General features: G+C 39.3%; 1 protein-coding gene across 9 annotated transcripts in view; it reads right to left on the bottom strand.

Moving 5' to 3' along the window:
* Positions 1-23686, bottom strand: part of ADGRL3 (adhesion G protein-coupled receptor L3) — a 769462-nt gene that overhangs the window by 405257 nt on the left and 340519 nt on the right. For all 9 annotated transcript variants that reach the window (XM_067556899.1, XM_067556894.1, XM_067556893.1 and 6 more), the window contains one exon: positions 21666-21879. In XM_067556899.1, coding sequence (XP_067413000.1) covers positions 21666-21879 — 214 coding nt within the window. The remainder of the gene's footprint in view (positions 1-21665; positions 21880-23686) is intronic.

Here is a 23686-nt window from a genome sequence, read left to right as displayed (position 1 = left end):
GATAGCAGAAAAGTATCCTAACATATTTGTACAATTGCAGTAGGTGTCCAGACACTGACGTTCGTCTCACACCAATCAGACATACAAACTTTTTGCAGTTGACTCACCACTTGTATTCCATCTTCCTCACCCCAAGATATGTGCTCGCTCTCGCTATTTATACGTATTTGCCCCAAAGCCTACTGCCAGTGTTGCCTTGATGCCAGACTTGGCCATCAGATATGTATGCACAAGTTCCATTGACTTCCAACAGGTGTCTGTGTGTGCGCATCTGCTCACATCAGGCAGAGTTTATAACTTAATTCACTAATCACAGGAATTTACTGAAAAATTAATCTACACTAATTATGCCACCTGGTGGCAATATCTCTGAGACTCTCTGGAAGCAGAAGACACCTGGAGTAGTTAAATGAAATCTACAGTTTACAGGGCGAGATCCACAGCAGTTGTAAATCAATATAGTCCCATTAAAGTCAATGGATCTAAGATGATTTATAATTGTTGAGAATCTGGGCATCTTTTTTTTTTTTTTTTTTAAAACGTTGACTACCAAAATATGTCCATACCACCCAGCAGCTAGATTACAGGGACATTTCAGCTACTTGGAATAACACAAACAATTTTTTGTTTGTTTTCACAATTAGAATGAGATGTGGGGATTCCCTGAAATTGTTCTAAAAGAAAAGAACTTGAAGGTTCATACCTACAGCATGGATGAGGTGTCACCTGCAAAGCAGAGTGGTTCTAACATGAAGAAGAAACTCAAAATGTTGAAGCAAAAGCTAAAGCATTCACCACCACTTAACAGCATTAATGCATGAATATTAAAATTAATAGAATAATCTACAAGGTGTACCAGGGGGATTTTAGCAGATATTATCCCAACAGTTAAATTCTCTTGTGGAACAGATATCTTGGTTCCATTGGCCAAAGAGAGGCTGTGATTAGCAAATTAATTTGGCTTTTCAAAATACTATCTCACTGTCTGCAAAATGGGGGCACGTAGTCATGGGTGCCATCAGATAGTTAAGACTCTGAACAGTTTGGAAGAGCTGAGCTCAAGTGTCCATGATATTTATGCACAAAATAAGAGGAACAGTATGCAAATGGACCTTAAAATTACATTTTGAAGCAGAACAATTCTAATGAAAATTTGGACTGGTGGAGTTTTCTTTTTTTCACAGCTGGAAAAAAAATAACCATAATCATAGAATCGTAGGACTGGAATGGACCTCAAGAAGTCTAGTCCAGTCCCCATGCATAATCATCATAGTAAAATACAGACATGCGTAAAATGAATAATATACATAATGTAAAACAAACATCTTTCAGCTCCTCATGGAATAGCTAGTACATTACAGTCATTTTATCATCTCCTTGTTAAGTTTTGATGCACTGCTGTAGCTTCCTATTCAACGTACTCTTTTTTCTCCTGATTTTAGATCTGTTCTGCTTGGTGGTGAACTCTCCAAGCATGCAGTGTGTTAGCCTTAAAGACCCTTTCTTTAGAAAACTCTTAAGTATATAATTTATTTTTATATTTCTTTGTAAGCACATTGCTGTACATTCCCAGAGGGGGTGTGTGCGCTTTCTCTTTCTCACAGATATAGATACACACCCACCCTTATATATACACATTTGCTTACAGGATATATTGCATACAGTTTGTTTATGCAATAAGAATTAGGAGGAAAAAAGCTTTTATACAAAACTCAAATTCCTAATTTAACTAACCTATACATATTTGCAGAAAACTCTACTTTATTTCCTATTACTCTGTAAATATTGCACAGTAACTATTACCACAAAAGGCTAAGCATACAGCCAGAAGGACATGTTAGGGAACAGGCTTCTCACTTGACTCCTTTTGTCATCAAAGGATGCACCTGAACTATTTCTGAAAAGCATCTAACTGTTAACCTAGATGGGGCAGACCTATTTTCAGCAGCATTAGACAGGGCATTCTTGAGACTTAACTCCATGATGTCTCAAAACATATTTTCTATAGTGGGGCTGAAAATGTTTTAGCTCCATTTACACCAGCTATTAAACCATCTGCAAGATCAATTCAGGGAGACCTATTGCTGCTGATGACCATCATCAAAAGGAAAGGATCGGTGGCTTTAGTCTCCAGCAACACCACACTACAAAACTTTTTTAAAAACACAGCTCCCTCCTACTGTCATACCCAACATGGATCTATGTTGTTTAACACGTAGTTATTTCAGTCTCAGTTCAGTTCTAACTGATGAGAACTGGAATTTGGCTTTGCTGTTCTGATACAACTGTCCTGTTTTTTTCTATAAAACTTTCAACAAAATTTGTGAGCATAAAATAAGTGACGGATTCTTAGCCCACATTTCTATGCCAGGGCTGCTTTATTCTTACTGAAGGACTTTTGAATGAATTATGTGTAAAAAACTTGGTGGAGAAGTTTCTCTATTGAAAGAGCAAAAATGTCCTACATGCTTAGAATTCAAATAGGAATCTGAAGGGCCATAATTGCATATACATGTTATCAATACGTTACACATTTAAAAATCTTACAGTATTTGCCAAATCCCAGGGTGTTCCCCTGGGATGAAGGGATTAAGATGTAACCTCAGGGCAAAACAGATTCCACAATCAGGATTTCCCATACTGACACTGAGGAAATGAAATTCACAGTGAAGATATTTAGACGCTCAAATGCAAAGAGGCACTGAAAGAACTAACATGATTAAAAACATGAATTAATTATTTTATGGAGATGAGCCCCAAAATAGACTTGGCAGGACTTTTTCATAAACTCACTTATTTATTCATTCATCTAGGTGGCCATGCTCCACTTTGTAAATTATTCCTGATAATTCAACCAGACACAAAGAGTATTCTGTCCCCGCATATGGCTTTTTTAGAGCCTTGAAAATTAAAGAATAGTGGTCAATATATTTGTGTGCGCGTATATATACATACACAGATAGATAGAGAATGTGAGTGTAAGTAAAAGAGCTGAAGACATGGGATTTAAAAAAAAAAATCTCTCAGTTATATTTCTTCACCCTTAATATATTAATTCAGCAACTATATGTTTGTTGACTCACTGAAGACTGATAGACAACAGAGCCAATGGCAGACATGATTTCTAGCACTCCCTCTTTTCTGCTTCATTCTTGCTGCTACTTCCTTCCTCCAACAGTTCTTAATTTCACACACATGGATTAGCTTTAAGTGAAAACTGTTTCAAAACTATAGTAAATCATTTTTATTAAAACATGTGACTTAAAAACTCAGGAGATCAGTCTTGATCTCAGGCAGGCTGTTCCAAAACGGTTTATTTAAGATCCAAATTAGATGACGGGTAACATGATCAAAAACATACAAGAGATTTAGGAGTCAAAGTTGCATTTTCAAAAATGACTTAGGGCAATGAGGAGCCTGAATCTCATTGAAAATCAGCAAGACCTACAACTCTTGACATTCGGACTTAGCTCCTAAGTCTCTTGGGCACTTTTGAAGAATGGTACCCCTTAAGTTTAAAAGATGAATAAAAAATATTAACACAATAAAAATTTCCGCATTGTTCTGCAGCACCAGTCCAAATGTTCAGGACTTCTGAAATTCACTAGAATACAGGAGGAATTTGAGCTAAAGGACATTTGCAACACCCCTGCTGCCAATGGTCACATTAGGGGAGCACTGCACATCAACTGTAATGTTTGCTAAAAGCATGGACTGATATGCAGGTGGCCACTTTACAAATCTCTAACAAAGAACCTGTCTCCCCATGCATACACTTTTCAGTTAATTTAAACAACACTATTATAAAGTATTAACAGCTCTAACTCTATCTCAGTAAACTGTGGGTGTAAAAGTCTGATTACTTAATAGCTAGAAGGTGGGGGAACAATGGCAGTGATCTAATGCTGCAACCTACAGACCGTTGGAACTCTCCAAAACGCTTGTGGTCCGTGGAAAACTAGCTAGTCACAGAGGCTCTTGCTGCTCTACATGACATAAAAACGGCCATACTGGGTCAGACCAATGGTCCATCTAGCCTAGTAGCCTGTCTTCCAACAGTGGCCAATTGCCTCAACAGAAGAGCAGCTAGAAGCAAGATGAATGAGGTGCTGAGTTGGCCCACCAGATTACCTCTCTATTCAGATTTGGTTCATGCTGTTGAAAAAGGCTTAGGAACCTCTCATTGAAGCATTTTCGCCCATGCATTGACTTTGACCTGAATTTTATTGGATTTAACTGTTTAATTCTCGTTATGAGTGAGATTGATCAACAAACTGATTTTGGAGGCTTTGGGCCAATTGACTTTAAGAAAAAAAGGAAGGCCACATTAAATGTAAGTGACTGGTTATCTGGCTGCTTCAATTTTTAGGTGCACAATCTGAGACAGCTTTAAGAGGCCTGATTTTCAGAAGATGGATGCTGAGCTCTTCTAAAAAAGATAGAACTTTACAGCATCATAAATTGGTCACTAAAGAAGGCACCAAAAATCACTAATCACTGTTTGCAGTGTAGTTGTAGCCATGTTGTTCCCAGTATATTAGAGAGATAAGGTGGGTGAGGTAACATCTTTTATTGGACCAACTTTTGTTGGTGAGATAGATACGCTTTCGAGCTTACAGATAGCTCTTCAAGTCTGGGAAAGGCACTTTACTCTTTCACCAGCAGAGTTGGTCCAATAAAAGATATTACCTCGTTCACCTTGTCTCTCTAGATCCTTTTGAAAATTAAGGCTTATATATCTGGTGCCTGTTTTTGCACAAGACTACACAGTATTTTTAGTATTTAGATTAAATAATATATTTCTCTAATGTAATTCTCTGATCACTGTGGACATCTGAATGGAGACCTCTGCTCAATGTGCAGCTGTGGTCAGAAAAGCAAACAAAATATTAGGATGCATAAGGAATGGGGATGCTGAATGTTACAAATACCATAACACCTTTACATAAACAAATAAGGTGGCTTCATATGGAATACTGTATACAGTTCTGATCACCCCATCTCTAAAAGACACTGCAGAATTAGAGAGGGTTCAGAGAAGAACACCGAGAACAATCGAAGCCTGTAAATAAGTCTCATAGCAAAATATATTGAAAAGACTGGGAATGCTTACCCTATAAAGGAAATGAATAAGAGGGGACATGATAAATGTGTGCAAAAGAATGAATGTCATAAATAAGCTAGATGAGGTGCTTCTGTCCTACCTGTCTCATAACCAAGAACCAGGGGACAGACAATGAAATTAAAGGTGGGAAATTCAAATCTGACAAAAGGAAACATACCAAAATTGTGGATCTCACTGCCACAGGTGGTTGTTGAGGCCAAGAGTTTTGTGGGGATCAGGAAAGAATTAGATATTTATATAGTTATCAAGAATTTCAGAGTTATAATTACTGATTAATGACAAACAATCTGAAAGGGATATTCTTCCGAATTTAAGCCAAAAAATTAGAGATCAGGATGAGACCTAATGCAGGAGAAGATTATCCCACTTCTGCTACTGCAGCATTCTTATACCTTCCTCTGAAGCATCTAGTGCTGACCAGTGTCAGAGACAGGATACTAGCTTATGTGCGGAGCACTTCCTGTTCCAACACTTTTGTTCCAAGTCAACTCAACTTCCTTACACTAAATTCCTTCCCTTTATGTTAGCTTTGCAGTACAGTACATTTTATTTTAGCATATTTCACCCCATGCTCTGCCTGAGCAATAAACCTTTTTCTTTGTCACTGGGTTTACGCAAACAAAAGTGCATAATATACTGTCTAATACAAATTACAATACTCACTAGCAGACTGAATACCAAGACCATAATTCAATCCTAAGGTTCTACTGCTGTTCACAGACTACTTTCTGTCTCCCAGTTTATGATGTCAGCAGGATTCCTCAGTTGAATTAAACCTTCACTTGTATATAACTAGAACCAATGCATTATTCCGTGTATAATGCACAGAAGATGGTTCTGATCATAAATCCCATAATCTCCTTTTCAGATCATAGATTCTGGCAGGTCTCTCATGCACACAGCATTGTCTCCACTTATGAGATAAAAATGAATAATGAATAAAATCCTCCTCCCAAATCAGAATAAGAGTAAGCCTTTTCCTGGGTCACTGATTAAACGTAAAATCTTTTAATACCTACCCCTGCTTCCCTGCATTCCCAAGAGAATTAAATAAACAATTTGTTGCTGTCAAAATTTATCCTTTAATTTCAAAAGCATGTTGAACTGAGGATCCAGTAATATTGCATGTGTCATTGTTGACTCAGATTTGAATTTGTGATCCACTATTACCTCCAGATCCTTTCCAGCAGTACGACTACTTCACCAGTTATTTTGTAGTTGTATATTTGATTTGTCTTTCCTAAATGTAGTAGTTTCCATTTGTCTTTATTGAATTTCATCTTGTAGATTTCAGACCAATTCTCTAACTTGTCAAGGTCGTTCTGAATTCTAATCCTGTCCTCCAAAGTGCTATTAACACTTCCCAGCACGGTGTCATTCAGAAATTTTATAAGCATGCTCTCCACTGCATTATCCAAGTCATAAAGAAAAATATTGAATAGTACCAGACACAGGACAGACCCCTGAAGGATCCCACTAGACACGTCCTCCCAGTTTGACAGTGAACCATTTATAACTACTCTGAGTATGGTGTCTCAACCAGTTGTGTCCCCTCCTTAGAGTAAAATTTCATCTAGAACACATTTCCCAAGTTTGCTTACAAGTGTGTCACATGAGACTGTGTCAAAAGCCTTATTAAAATCAAGATAAATTATGGCTACTGCTTCCCCTCGCCCATCCACTAGACCAGTAACCCTGTCAAAGAAGAAAATTAAGTAGGTTTGGCATGACTTTTCTTGATAATTCTATGCTGGCTATTACTTATAACCCTATTATCCTCTAGGCACTTAAAAGCCTATTATTTCAGAGTTTGTTCCAGTACCTTTCCAGGTATCAAAATGAGGATGACTGATCTATAATTCCCTGGGTCCTCTTCCCCCTCCCTTTTAAAAACAGGTTTTACGACTGCCCTTCTGCAGTCCTCTTGGACGTACCCATCCCCCATGAATTCTCAAAAATAATGGCTAATAGTTCCATATTGCTTCAGCTAATTCCTTAAGTACCCTAGGGTGAATTTCATCAGTCCCTGCTTTCTGACTTGAATACATCTAACTTATCAAAAAATTTTAACCCATTTTTTCCCTATTTTGGTTCCTTCCCTCTAGTTGTTAATATTAATTGTGTTCAATATCTGGTCACCATTAACATTTTTGATGAATACTGAAGAAAAATACGTATTGAACAGCTCAGCCTTTTTGATGCCCTCTATCATTAGCTTTCCTTCACAATAAAAAGATTTATACTTTAATTTAGTCTTTCTCTTGCTCTTACTGTATTTATAGAACCTCTTATTTCCTTTTATGTCCTTGCTAAGTGTAACTCATTTTGTGCCTCAGCCTTTCTGACTTTGTTCCTATTTGCCTTCCTATTAATTTGTATTCATCCTTAGCAATATATACACATTGGTTTCTTTGTTATTTTTAGACGATATAAATCAACCTGACTCATGTGTGCCTAGCACACAATGCTTCAGATCAATGTATTTCTGACAATCAGAAATTCCACCTTAACTGTTGGAGCATTAGGGATGTATGTTACATACACTATGGATCATTTAGGGTGATATTCTGCTCCCCTCCTGGGATGACTATATTGGGACAAGGGAAGAGGATGCAGGTAGTTCCCATGGAAGCTGGTGGGTGCTCAAAATTTCTGAAAAATCAAACCACTTACTTATTTCTCTAAATATGGATATGGACGCCTAACTTTAGGCTCTTGCTTTTGAAGCACTTAGCTGATGCACTGGGTAATACAAGATGTATTTCAGAAACCATGGAGAAGAATATCCGCAAGGTTGAACGGTGATCTTCATGTTGAGTAATACCTTACCCACCAATTTCAATGGTATTACCCAAGGCATGGGGCACTAGTCTGCATGAAGAAAAGTAGCCCAGGGCTCCATTACATGGGGACAAACAGGAAAATTAATCTGAATTAACAGAAGATGTGAATTTGAAGTGAAATAATTAAATCACATTAAATCCCTGGGTGGATGCTGTTATTCAAAATCAAAGTGTCCTTTATTAGCTTAATTCAATTTGAAAGTTAATTAAACTAAACCCAGTTAAGGCTACTTTAATTCTGAATGAGAATTTTCACATAGGAGTTTAATGTGGTTTAACTAATCCATGTCAAATTCATACCTTTAGTTAATTTGGATTAATTTTCCTGAAAATCCCCATACAGACAAATACCCCAGTCTGGCCCTTATTAAGCTAGAGCTCTGTACACCTGTTAGTGACATGCATTGTACTGGGGTATTCTCTGCTACATTCAATAATCAGAAAATCCTATTGTGCATTGGGGGACGGGTAACAGGTCATTTAAAACACTTATCCAAAGAGTTCCCAGCTCCTGAGATTTCATTTTTTTCATTCCTCATTTGCACTTAATGGAATGCCTGCTCTGTGCTCTTGCATGCATATGCTCCACAGTAATAAAAAACACAGCACAACTTCTTCAACTGGCATGCTACAATGTCAGCAATGTCTCCCTCCATACTGAACTCTTCCTCCACAGGTACTAATCAGTAGCCTCAAACACTCAGAAAAAAATGATAACAGGAGCATCTTCCCGCTGCACTCCTTCCGCCATTTTTCAAGTATAAAGCTTACCCATTCACAAAGCAACACACTACAGAAATCAAAGTTCCCTCACACTAATGGCTCAACAGGCTGACTCAGTTAAGGCACACCAGTTTCATAGTCAACCATGCACAAGGGATTGATCTAACCAGCATCACATCCAACTGCCTCTGAATGCCCTAATCCGATGGATCAGGTACCCATTTTGCAGCTGGGTGAACTGAAGGTGGCCTTTCAGTGTGAGATTTAGTGAGACTACAGCCCTCAAACTTCAGAATTGTAGTCAAGCACCTCAATTGAACACTCAGCCACCGGAGGTTAGATTTTCAGGCCACAAAGAGGATGTTTCTGTCTCAGTCCTGACATAGTAGCATACAATCCCTCAAACACACATTTACATAATAAACGTAGTGTTATTTCACTTATCACTGGAAGCTTTCGTCGTGTGAAACAATACATCAGAAATGGAATAGGAACATACTTTAAGCAGAAGGCAGCAACTCATTTCAAAATCTTCTGTGGTGACTTGGCAAGAAGCCAAGGAGACATAATTCTCAATTTCACTAGAGTGTGTACCATGACTCATCAGGAAACCTATTCCCAATGTAGGACAATCAGTGCCAAATGCTCCACCGGGAATGAACAGAAAAAGTCAATCATCAATTGATCCATTCCATGTCCTTCAGTCATATCTTATGGTAGTTGGAGGTTTAGGGACACCTAGAGCATGTAGTTGGTCCCTGACCATTTTAGCTAATCACATTGATGGATCTATTCTTCATGAACTTCTCTCATTCTTTTTGGAACCCAGTTATACTTTTGACCTTCACAACATCCCCTTGGCAATGAGTTCCATAGGTTGAGTCTGCATTGTGTGAAGAAGTACTTTCTTTTGTTTGTTCTAAATTTGCTTCTTATTAATTTCATTTCTACTTGTGTTATGTGAAGGAATGCATAAACTGAATAAGAAAGTGTTATCCACATCATTCATCATTTTATAGACTTCTATCACATCACCCCTTAGTTGACACTTTTTTAAGATGAAGAGTCCCAGTCTTGTTAATCTCTCCTCATATAAAAGCTATTCTAAGCCCCTCATCATTTTTGTTGCACTTCTCTGTACTTTTTCCGATTCAAATATATCTTTTTCTGAGTGGGGCAGCCAGAACTGCATGGGTTATTCAAAGTATGATCGTACCACGGATTTATACAGAGGCATGACGACATTTTTTGTCTGATTATATAGCCCTTTCCTAATAGTTCCTAACATTTTGTTAGCTTTTTTGACTGACACTACACATTGAGAAGACATTTTCAGAGAACTATCCATAATGACTTCAAGATCTCTTTCTTGAGGAGTAACAGCTAATTAAGACACCATCATTTTGTATGCATAGTTGAAATAATGTTTTCCAATATGCACTACTTTGCATTTATTAACATTGAATTTCATTTGCCATTTTCCTGCCGAGAAAACCAGTTTTGGAAGATTCCTCTAAAACTCTTGACCATCAGCTTTGGACTTAACCATGTTGAGTAATTCTGCATTTTCTGCAAACTTTGCCACCTTACTCTTTATCCCTTTTTCCATAATATTTATGAATATGTTGAACAGCTCTGCCTAAATACAGATCCTTGGGGGACCCATCTATTTACTCTCTCCACTGTGAAAACTGATCATTTATGCCTACCCTTTGTTTCCTGTCTTTTAACCAACTACTGATCCATGAGAGGACCGTCCCTTTTGTTCCATGATTGCTTACTCCATTTAAGAGTCTTTGGTGAGGGACCTTGTCAAAGCCTTTATGAAAGTCCAAGTACATTATATCGACTGGTTCATCCTGATCCACAAGCTTGATGACCTCCTCAAAAAATTCTAATAAATGGATGAGACACAATTTTCCTTTACAAAGGTTGTGCTGATTCTTCCCCAACATGTTGTGGTCATCTGTGTGTCTGATAACTCTGTTCTTTACTATAGATTTAACCAATTTGCCTGTTATTGAAGTTAGGCTTACCAGCCTGCAATTGCCAGAATTGCCTCTGGAGCCTTTTTAAAAACCAGAGTCACATTAGCTATCTGCCAGCCATCTGGTACAGAGGTTGATTTAAGCTGTAGGTTACATACCACAGTTAATAGTTCTGTAATTTCATTGCTGAGTTCCTTCAAAACTCTTAGGTGAATACTATCTGGTCCTGTTGACTTATTACTATTTAATTTATCAATTTCTTCCCAAACCTATTCTAATGACATCTCAATCTGGGACAGTTCCTCAGATTTGTCACCCAGAAAGAATGGCTCTGGTTTGGGAATCTTCCTTACATTTGGACCCACAGCCCAGGGTACTGAATCAAAAAAAGGAGGGTCTAGCGGAGACAGGACAGAAGGAGAGACACCGCAGAGAGGGGCGTTTACCCAGCTGAAAGCTGATTCCTCAGATAGCCAGCAGGAGGCACTAAGGTGGTGAGTTGAACTGTGTTACAAACCTCTTCAATTTACATGACAGCAGCCTGGTTCTTCCTTCCTGTATAGGCTCCTGCTTTCTCAAAAGATTTCCCTGTTCCTAATAAATCTAAATCCCTCCTCCCAACAACATCGTCTCATCCACGCAGTGAGATCCTGCAGTTCTGCCCATCTAATTGGCCCTGTGCATGGAACTGGAAGCATTTCACAGAATGCTACCATGGTCTTGGACTATAAATCTAGCAGCCTGAATTTTGCTTCCAGAATCTCTTTCTTACCTTTCCTTATCTCACTGATACCTACATGTACCATGAGCACTGGCTCCACCCCAGAACTGCACATAAGTCTATATGGATGCCTGAAGATGTCTGCAACCTTCACACCCAGTAGGCAATTCACCATGCAGTTCTCGAGGTCATCACAACTCCAAGTATCTGCATTTCTAATAATCAAATCTCTCTTTACTATTACCTGTCTCTTCCTAATAACAGGGGTCCGCTCTCCAGGAGGGACATCCCTCAGTGCAAGAGAAGAACATGACATCTTTTGCAAGGAGGGTCACAACTATGAAACTGTATCCCTGCACTCCAGTTTGATGTTCTCCTTCCCCAAGACTGTCATGCTCCTCAACAGCCAGAGAGTGAGAGACTGCAAGTGGGACTACTCTACTGTGTCACTGAAAGTCTTCTCTATGTACCTTGCTGTCTCCCTTAGCCACTCCAGTTTAGCCACTCTGGTTTCAAGAGCCCAAATTTGGTCTCAGAGGACCATGAGTTGCTTGCACCAAATGCATACATATGCCACCTGCCCATAAGATACTCATACATGCTACATGTAGTGCAATAAACTGGATAACCCTCACGCCGCTGCTCAAGTTCTGCCTCTATTATTTTTACTCTATCAGAGTTTTGTTTGCTTGTCCTTTGTGGTTTTGGTGGTGTTGTTTTGGACTATAGTATCTTCTTGCAAAGAAGCAACAATTCACTTCTTGCTCAGCAAATTGTCTTTGGATATTGTCAAGTCCACCAATAATCTCTTAGTTTGTATCTCTTTTCAGGGGAACGATCACTGAGAAGGTAGGGTTGAGGTCACTCCAACATTACCTCAAGTGCTTATGTTTTTTGGACCTCCATCAACTTGTTTTCAGGTTCAGAGATTGAGCTGGATTCATGGGTGAGAGCTAGCTGGCTCAGGCCCGATCAACAGAAGACCGAAGTAATGCTTTCAAGATGGAGAAAGCAATAGGTAGAGTTGGAAGACATGACACCAATTCCCTCAAAGGAGGGTCTTTGCCTGACATTTAGTACTCAGGGTCGCAGCCTTGCTGTCATGTTGGATCCTTGTCTGTTCCTAGACATTCAAGTGACAGCAGTAGCCAAGAGCACTTCTTTTCCATCTTTGCTTCTCAAGAAGACTGAGAGGTTTGCTTTTGGAAGTGGATCTTACCAGCTGTCTGTGCCTTTGTCACATCAAAAATGAATCAGGGCAAACAACTGTGCACGGGCGGAGAGGGGGGCAATGCATTAAAAGCAGTCAGAAATGTCAGGCAGTGCACAATGTGCAGCTGGCCTGCATATTATGCTGTGAACTTTAATCTGCACTGGCTACTAGTTGTTATCAGAGCAGTCTAAGGTGTTATCTTTTATCTATAAAGCTTTACATTGTTGGGAACTTAATTACCCTAAAACCACCCCCTCTAGGTATCTGTTACCATGGCAGCTGCAATCAGCTCAGGTGCTCAGGCAGACAGCTTGGAACTTGCTATCCTCCTTGCTCTGACAGTATTTTTCTGATGTGCTATGGGCTGGATAGGTATGATGATTTGGAAGTTTAGCACATATTGCTCCATTAAAACTTTCTATGTTTCTGGGTTTGTTTCTTTTTGTTTTGTTTTGTTTTGTTTTTTAAATTACAACATACAGATCACTAGAGATTGGGACAGGGGCTCCTCAAATAAATTCTGTGTGTCTCGTTTTAATGTAACTTTCTGCGAGACAAAAATAAACAGACCAGCCAGGAATGCTGGTAAGTATTTGTTTGAGGTTCAAAGATCAGAATCAGGGCAATGCGAGTCTCAATATTCTCTCTTTGGTAAAATATACAATTACTACCAATTGCTGGAAATGCTGCGGTTATCAATAATAATAATTTGCTTATTTATACTGCCTTCTATCTGTGGTTCATACAGTGCTGTATAAGCACCAGTGCATTAAGTCTCATGACATCCCTGTGACAGAGGTCTGCAACAATGTTTTAACTGCGAAGTCTCAGTTCTCCAAAAATGAATTTTCCACTCCATTTGTGAAAGAACACAAAAAACATAGGAAAATGAATAGAGCATGCCTGGGCAGTTTGGAGAAAATGAGCAAACATACTCAAGAGGTCTGAATAGGGGCGTCTCCATCGAACAGAGCATTCAGGATCTGAGTCTAGGCTAAAGACAATCTCTAAGCAGGGCAGAGTTTTCTGAGAAATCCGTCGTTAATTGTGCAGAGCACGACACGTGTTACACTTTAGCTTAGTCTTCTAATTCAATCCTAGTGAAAGCATGGTCTCTCCATTAAGGCAAAACACATGATGTGTGGAGATCTTGCATTATATTTTTCTCCCTGCCAGTGCCACGCACTCCTTGTGTGACCTACAGCACATCACTTGCCAGAAAGGTGTCAAACGGGGCACCCCACAACAAAGGCATTCCAAGTCAGGAGCCACTTGTACAAATTGTTGGCCTTACCCTCACTGCACATCAGTTGGCCTGGTATAATAAAGTAACGGCCCTCTTCTATTTCGTAAGGGAAGCTTAGTTCATTATCATTTTCACAGATTCCATGGCCAGAAGGGACCCTTGTGTTCATCTAGTCTCCCCTCCTCTAGAACATAGGCTACAGAACTTCCCCAAAATAGTTTGTAGTAGACCAGATCTTGTAGAAAAAACATCCAATCTTGATTTAAAAGTGGTCATAAGAACAGCCATACTGGATCACACCAATGGTCCATCTGGACCAGTATCCTGACTTCTGACTGTGGTTAATGCCAGGTGCTTCCGAGGGAATGAACAGAACAGGAAAACATCAAGTAATCCATCCCATCACCAATTACCAGCCTCTGGCAAACAGGAATCCCTGCCTATCCTGGCTAATAACATTTGATGGACCTTTCCTCCGTGAACTTATCTAGTTCTTTTTTGAACCCCGTTATAGCATTGGCCTTCACATCATCTGGCAAGGAGTTCCACAGGCTGACTGTGCATTGTATGAATAAATACTTCCTTTTGTTCTTTTTAAACCTGCTGCCAATTAATTTCATTTAGTGACGCCTAATTTTTGTGTTCTGAGAAGAAGTAAATAACACTTCATATTTTACTTTCTCCACATCAGTCATGATTTCATAGACCTCTGTCATATCCAGACTTAGTTGTCTCTTTTCCAAACTGAAAATCTCAGTCTTATTAATCTGTTCTGAAATGGAAGGTTTTCCATAACCTAATAATTTTAGTTGTCTTTTTCTGTACCTTTTTCAATTCCAATATATCTTTTTTGAGATGGGGCAACCAGATCTACAAGCAGTATTCAAGATATGAGTGTACCATGGATTTATAAAAAGGCAATAAGATATTTTCTGTCTTATTATCTATCCCTTTCTTAATAATTCCCAGCATTCTGTTAGCTTTTTTGACTGCTGCTGCACACTGAGTGGATATTTCAGAGAACTATCCAGAATGACTTCAATATCTCTTTCTTGACTGATACAGCAAATTTAGACCCCATCATTTTATATGTATAGTTGGGATTATGTTTTCCAATCTGCATTGCTTTTCATGTATCACCAAGGCATTTCATCTGCCATTTTTTGCCCAGTTACCCAGGTTTGTGAGATCCCTTTGTAACTCTTTGCAGTCTGACTTGGAGTTAACTTTCTTGAATAGTTTTGTACCATCAGCAAAATTTACCACCTCCCTGTTTACCCCTTTTTCCAAGATCATGTATGAATATGTTGAATAGCACTAGTCCCAGTAGAGACCTCTGGGAGACACCACTATTTCTCTCTCTCCATTCTGAATACTGACCATTTATTCCTACCCTTTGTTTTCTATCTTTTAACCAGGTATTGATCCAGGAGAAGACCTTCCCTCTTATCCCATGACTGCTTACTCTGCTTAAGAGCCTTTGGTGAGGGACCTTGTGAAAGGCTTTCTGAGAAACTAAAAACATTACATCCTCTGGATCACCCTTTTCCACATGCTTGTTGACCCCCTCAAAGAATTCTAGTAGATTGGTGAGGTATGATTTCCTTTTACTGAAAACATTTGACTCTTCCTCAATAAATCGTATTCATCTATGTATCTGATAATTCTGTCCTTTACTATAGTGTCAACTATTTTGCCTGACACTGAAATTAGGCTTACTGGCCTGTAACTGCCGGGATCACCTCTGGAGCCTGTTTTTAAAAATTAGTTTCACGTTAGCTATCCTCCAGTCATCTGGTACAGAAGCTGATTTACAGCTTCTCATGATCTATCTATGCCATAAAGAAATGAGTGCCTTCAACTCATTAATGCTATAGTGAGAGTTGAGGGCACTTCACAACTCACAGAATCATAGAACTATAAAAGATTATGGTTGGAAAGGACCTCAGGAGGTCATCTAATACAATCCCCTGCTCAAAGCAGAACCGACCCCAGCTATCCCATCCCAGCCAGGGCTTTGTCAAGCCGCACCTTAAAAACCTCCAAGGATGGAGATTCCACCAGTTCCCTAGGTAACCCATTCCAGTACTTCACCATCCCCCTAGTGAAAAGGTTTTTCCTAATATCCAACCTAGACCTCCCCCACTGCAACTTGAGACCATTGCTCCTTGTTCTGTCATTTACCACAACTGAGAACAACCTAGCTCCATCCTCCCTGGAACACCCTTTCAGGTAGTTAAAGGTTACTATCAAATCTCCCCTCATTCTTCTCTTCTACAGACTAAACAAGCCTAGTTATATGCTCCAGACCCCTAATCATTTTTGTTGTCCTCCGTTGGACTCTTTCCAATTTGTACACATCCTTTCTGTAGTGGGGGGCCCAAAACTGGACACAATACCTCAAATGTAGCCTGACCAGTGCCGAATAGAAGGGAATAATCACTTCTCTCAATCTGCTGGCAATGCTCCTACTAATGCAGCCCAATATGCCATTAGCCTTCTTGGTAATAAGGGCACACTGTTGACTCATATCCAGCTCCTTGTCCACTGTTACCCCCAGACCGTTTTTTGCAGAACTGCTGCCTAGCCAGTCGGTCCCCACTCTGTAGCAACGCATGTGATTCTTCTGTCTTAAGTGCAGGGCGCTGCACTTTTCCTTTTTGAACGTCATCAGATTTTTTTTGGGCCAATCTTCCAATTTGTCTAGGTCACTCTGTATCCTATCCCTACCCTCCAGGGTATCCACCATTCCCCCCAACTTATGTCATATGCAAACTTGCTGAGGCTGCAATCCACTCCTTCTTCCAGATCATTAATGAAGACGTTGAACAAAACTGGCCCCAGCACCGACCTCCGTGGCACTCCGCTTGTGACCGGCTGCCAGCTAGACATGGAACCATTGATCACTACTCGTTGAGCCCTATGCTCTAGCCAGTTCTCTATCCATTTTATAGTCCATTCATCCAACCCATACTTCTTTAACTTGCTGATAAGAATGCTGTGGGAGACCATATCGAAAGCGTTGCTAAAATCAAGGTATATCACATCCACCGCTTTCCCCACATCCACAGAGTCAGTTATCTCATCAGAACCAGACCCTATGGTGTGCCATGGAAGTCAATGGGAGTTGACAAGACTGACACTCCCATTCACATTAATACACATACTTCAGACCTGACCTGCACTCACTGGGCGGTGCTACCAGCATTGTAACCCTGAAGAAAGAGTGATAGTACCAGCCACAGAAATGAGTCAAATATCCAGAAATAGCCTAGTTCAACTAACAAACAATTCCCCCACTGGGCATTTGATAGCTACCAACTGTGCCTCATGGATAGCTATTAGAAATAGGTCTAATAGCAACCCATTCCTCTTTCCACATCTGGTGTAGGAGCCAGAGAGAACTGTACTCAGGGTGCAGTCCCGTTGCTACCTTAAATGCTTCCCGGGAGGCACATGGCATCCTAGAAAAGGTGTGGAGGGGCAGAGAATAGGTGGCCGGACAGCCCATGAGGAATACACTCCATCTCTTAGAGGCACAGCACTTTCTCCACTACCCAGTGCAGCAAGCATCTCCGGGAGGCACTCTGCCTGTGCAGAATAGAATGCCAATCATGTTCCCGCTCGGGTTGGATGCTTTTGCACTGCTCCCAATTCAGGGCTGTGCTAAGCAGATACCTTCTAGCTGATAGCAGTTCTTTTCATATCATAAAGTCTGCTGATGTCAAACATTCCAAGTCCACACGTAAACCACTGCAATGTGATAGCACGACCTGGTGGCAAAGTCCCCCATAGGATCCTGGGCAAACCTGTCCCTTTGCAAGCAGGGCTCTTTGCAAAGTAGGGAAGATTAGAGCACTCACAGACAATGGCTCTCAATGTGCAGTGCCTCTAGAGGTTTGGAAAGGTATATGCAGTTTTGATTTGATTCTAAAAACAGCTGTTCAAACCTATGAACGTTTCCCCTTTATCCATTTATTGGTTTGGTCTGGTTATTAACCACAACGCCACCCCCATTCTCAACAGCACACGGTGGTTGGAAAGGAGAAGGATCCCAGTGGCCCTGATATTTTGAGAAAACAGGAAAATATTGAGCTTTCCTTTAAAGTTAAAAAAAAAAATCAATATTTTTCTATATTTTCTTACCTTTACTGCTCCCCCTCCTCTTCCCTCTGACTAAAACACACAAAGTTAAAGCCCATAGGAAAGGCTGATACAAGTGCAGAAGAATTGATTTGTTTCAAGCTAAGCATTAAAATACATATTATTTTTTTGCAAAAGCTTGTAATGAGCATTTCCCTGGCATTCGCTTCTTTCCATTGGCTTTAGTCCAGCAATATACTTAGGTAGCCCCTCTCTATTCAGCAAAGCACTTAGGAACGTGCTTAACATTAAGCAAGTGCTTAAGTGCTCTGCTGAACTGGTGCCCTAAGCATGCGTGTAACTTCAAGTATCCAAATAGCCTCATTGACTTCAATGGGGCTACTCACATCCTTAAAGTTATGCACATGAAAATTCTTTGCTGGATCTGGACTCTTCTAGGGACAAAACACCCAGAGGCGAAACTCAAGAGAAACAAATCAAAGGAGTTTTTGGCTTTGTTTTATTTTTTTTAAAAAACAGAACCATTTGCAATGTTTATGCCACAAACTCCAAGACATTTTTAAATGAAAATGTGAGACAGCTTTTTCCAATTCTGCTTAACTTTCCGCAACCCTCTGGATGGATGACATGTTAATGTTGTGGCACAGTTGCTCGAGGGAGCACAGTACAATCTCCCATGGTACAGTGCACTCCATTTATAATGGACACGGTTTGAATTCAATCGTTTGTTATAGTCCTCAGAAAGTCATTTTTCCAAAGCAAACATTATATGAAATACATTATTCTCTAATTATACCAGAAAAACTTCCATACAAAATGGACTCTTTTTGAGCTTTTATGAGCATCTGCTGCTTTAATGCTGGAAGAAAGAGTTGGCAAGTGTAGAAACGGAATAGAGAGGCCATAGAGATTTAATTTCTTATAAAATAGTTCCACACAAGCTGTTTAAACTTTCTTTAGTTAGAGCAATACTCTGAAGATTTTTGAGATTTTCAGTGCAACATTTACAAGAAGAACTGCTTGTGTTCTCACTGGCCAGGAGACTCCACAAACACACCAGCAGTTTTATGGTTTTCCCTTCCAAAATAACCCCATGTTCTTGGCTACAAAATTAATTTAAAGAAACAGAGAAGAAAGGAACAGACTCACTTGGTTTTTGGGTAATCTTTAATATCTACCATAAATCTGATCATTCACAACCCATTTCACACACTTACACTTCTGTCACACACACACATATTCTCCTTCCTCACTTCTACACCCAACCCTCAGAAATAACATAATACATATGAAATTGAGCACACAGAGCTGCCAGTTAAGAATTGCCTGCAGTCAACCTACAGTGGGACTGTGTATTTAATAATGCAGTACTTAAAATCGACATGGAAATGAGATGTGTGTATCATGTGTGTTAATTTCCTTTCCATACACAGATTGCATTGCACGTAATTAATTGTCACTAGGAGTTAGGTTTCCAGTATTTTTATTATTATTACTACGAGTAAAGCCAAACTCATGGAATTAAAATCTGCTTTAATTTGTGAAGCCAGCATAAAAACTGTTGAAGTGATTAATTTTGCACTTGGGGCATTGGTCATAAGCAATAAGCTATCATCATATAGATGTTTTTTTAGAACAAAATAGCAATGTTAGAGCTGCTGCATTTACCATTCTGTCAGATCATCTGGTATAAACTCTTCTCAGACATTCAGCTGTAAAAATCCATTCTGAGCTGAAAACTGGTGGATTGGGAATGCAGCAGTTTTATAATGTAATGGTTTTCTTTTAAAATTATTTCAGTTGTTTGAATTAATGGAGATTTAAAAATAATAATAATGGTGTAAAACTGCCAACCATTTTTCTGCTTCTCTGACAAAAACTATGTTTTGGTTATTTTTGTGGAATTCAGAGATGGCTAGTTAATAATGTGATTTTACATTTCTTGATGAAAAGTCCATTACGATTGTCCAATAGTTCAAATGGAAGAAGTGACTACATTTTATTGAGTCTGCCCATTGACTTCAATGGGCTTTGGCCAGATCCTATGGACATTGATGGCTATTTAGTAGGGTCCGCCGTATCACATTTGAGAACTCTCCCATTTTACCTTCCCCGCTCTAACCAAAGTACCTCAACCTACAATCACCACATTAACACCTGCCCTAGTGAGAAGGATAGAGAATCAGCACAACTCTTCAGCTAGCCAAATGAGTTTTGCTGAGCAACTTAGGTCAGATAGAGGCAACACAAGCAAGAGATTAGTAATCAAAATGGAGTTTTCTTAAGGCCCATAGACACATTGTTATGTCACAAGAGCCAGGCACTGACTCACAGGGCTAATGTTTCATTCAGGATTATAGGCTAGGTTTTTTTTTTAATTCTGTCAGGACTCAATGGCTAAGGACTTCTGTTTGAAGCCATTAATGACCGCAACAGGAGAATTATCATAACTCCACTACAATCACACCATAACCAAGCAACCAGCTGATGTAATTTTTATAGCCATTGCTATTTATTTTAAGAAATGTAATGAACAAATTCCCCCAGACACCCCAACAAAAAGCTACACTTAAGGGTTTGACTTGAACACAAAGAAATTCTGTGTCTAAAAGGCTTACTTTCCACATGCAACAACAACAGTTGTTAAGAGACCACTCAATTGGTATTTTCAACTTTATTCCTTCAATGTTGAACTATTCTAAGTAAAGCTAAAAAAAATACTATATTAATGTGTCAAATACAAATGAAAACCTTTTCATGCAGCTTCAATCATTGGAAGAGAAGGGCAGAAGTGTGTTACAATACACTATAAGACACTCCACCAAAACATAACATTACCTTAATCATTAAGTGCGACATAAATCTTGTCATGACTTCAATTAGCAATATTTTTCCTATGTTGAGGTTAATACCACACAGTGATGATTTTATTACTTTTTAATCAATAACAAACTGTATTTAATTATTGTGTGCGTGTAGTTATAAAGGGAAAGATATTGAATGTAATTAACTCAACAGGAACCAGAATTTGTGAATCCTTCACACATATTTTGAGCACCAGAAAATATCCTGAAATATTTAGCACTTAACAGTTGTTTTTCACAACCACGTTGGATTATATTTTTATACCGGGGTCCTACAATTAAATGCCAGCAATCAACTCCACGTATGTGAAGTGACACATTCAGGATTGGCACTTACAGCTTCGCTGTAAAGTATGTACAACTCCTCACTTAGGAAGGTTTCCATAAAAGCATAAATTAATCATCTTGCATGGGATTTTAGCTTCTGTATCAATCTAATGAACACGGCAAACTGCAAGTAATCAACAGTGTGAATTGATTAAATCAGCTTTATTGCCTTTCTATATGAGTTCAGTACAAAAGAAGGAAAAGGAGCACAAGATAAAAGGACTTCAGTTATGTATTAAATGACTCAAAATTCAGGCATTTTGGATACAATATCGAAGCACAGGAAGAATCAGAGTGACATAACAAGAGTAAAAAATATTAGCTATACCATGTAATTTTTTTTTATCCTAGCATACTATGGAAAGTGCTCATTTCACAGCCTATGAACTGTACCCACACATACAAACTCCAAGTACCTGAATAATCTCATGCAAACACAGAGAAATGCATATGGACATCCTGGATTAAATCAAACAAACATTCAGCAAGCAAAGAATATTAAATACCATACCTTTGAGTCATAATCTTATAGGCATCTGGCAGATAACAGCGGATATTCTCCATCTGAGCAGGATCAGAGTCGCAGATTTTATCATCAGTCCTGCCATAGTTGGCACTTTCAATCATGATGACATCTGTTCCGGGGCAGCGAAGTTCTATTGGATAGCTCTCACAAGATAGTTCCCGTCGGACCACGGCCATAGGAACTGGGGCACGACTGAAAGCTAGAGAGGATATTTAAAAAAAAAAAAAAAAAAAAAAAAGCATTTATCCTTAGCATGGAGAAGAGGATTAAAAGCAGGAACACTTCCTTTTTCATTATTTTTGTACAATATATTAAGACTCATTCTAAAGATTTTGGCACTGGGTGATACTCATACTTGACTATCCTTGCAGTGTGGATAGAGCAGTGGAAAGGGATCAAGGAGGCCTGGGTGCACTTCTGACTCTACCACTGACCTGCTGGGTGACCATGGACAAGTCACTTCATCTCTCCGTATCTCAGTTTCCCCACCTGTAAAATGGGGATGATGATACTGACCTCCTTTGTAAGTGCTTTGAGGTCTACTGATTAAAAAGTGCTATAAAAGATCTAGATATTGTATTATTTCCTTCAGAATTACACCATGGGGATGTTGTGTTTTGTTTTTAACAAATAGCCTTCACAACTTACAAGAACTTGAAGCACAAAATCACGTTATTATTGCCTGCTATGCAAAAAGCTTCACAGAATTCTCAAGTTGTACATTACTTTAGAATTACATACAATATGTAAGTGGGGAAAATATCTCTGGGATGAGACTTTAAATACCAGGGTTGTGTGTGCTCTCTCTCTCTCGCATGGCACTCTTTGTAAGGACATATGGGTTTGCCAGTGTTCTTGGATAACATTTTCCTAATGACCTCCCACAGTATTGCTCAGTATGGCTGCTGAGATCCACCCCAGAGTTAGCTGCATTTCAGTAATGTATTATGCATAAGCAGCCAAGATTTTTAAAAATGGGTACCCAAAGTTAGGCCCTTAAATCTTTCATTGGGAGCTGCTATATGTTCAGTTACTTTTGAAAATTAAGCACCTACATATGGATTTCAGAGCCTAACTCTAGACACCACCTTTGAAAATCATGGCCAGAGTCTAAAAAATGCTTTGAGATACTGTACTTTCAGATGAAAAGCACTAAATCAGTAGCAAATTAAATTATAAGACCAGAAATAACTTTCCACATCTATACTATCTTCTACCCAAAGATCCTGAAGATGATGAATTCATCCCCTCAAATCCCCATTTTACAGTCACAGAGAGGTTAAGTGACTTCCAAAGGATCATACAGGAAATCCACAGTGGAGCTGGGCCCATTTTACCTGACTCACACAATGATGCATTAGACACAAGCTGAAATTAATGCCAACCCCTCTCTTCACTGCTCCAAAATAATCTTGAAAACTACTTTAGGCTGGAAAGCTTTCCAGCAATAATAACTGGGCACTATTCTGTCTTTGCTCTGCACTGTATTGCGACACAAATGATGCCATACCTCCCCCTTCTGCCTATCACTTATTAGATCTGTGCTGTATTTATAGTCAAAGACATTGGAAGTTATACCACTGGCTTCAATGGAAGCAGTGTTAGGCCAACACTGAGTGCTTTTCAAAATCCTGCCCACGAAGTACTCAAAATCAGCCCTGGAATTGCATCTCTGTACACCTGAATTTTGTCCAGGTCCTTCAAATGTTCTTAGAAATCTGAGTATTTTTGGCTGTGTCCGGATAACTATCAAATGCATGTGAACGCTGTTTGTGGTATACTTCTCTGATCTTGGTACACTGAGATACATCACATGACACACTCTTTGTGTCAAGTTACACTGAATTTCTCCTGTGTTCTGAGTTGATCCCATATGATCAGGAGCCTGGTCAGTAAAAGCCATTTTCTCTTGCTGTCTCAGTAAGAGACGGGTCCTCTGATCCAGCCAGGGAAAATATATTCTCCATGTCCTAGCCCCTGTGTCTGAATGACTGATTGGCCCAGTA

Source organism: Emydura macquarii, unplaced genomic scaffold (assembly GCF_026122565.2).
Source record: "Emydura macquarii macquarii isolate MOO-44397 ecotype Brisbane River unplaced genomic scaffold, CSIRO-AGI_Emac_v2 contig_1790, whole genome shotgun sequence".
In the NCBI taxonomy this organism is placed as follows: domain Eukaryota; kingdom Metazoa; phylum Chordata; order Testudines; family Chelidae; genus Emydura; species Emydura macquarii.
Note: the sequence above shows the minus strand (reverse complement) of the source record. Positions and strands in the feature narration are given on the sequence as shown.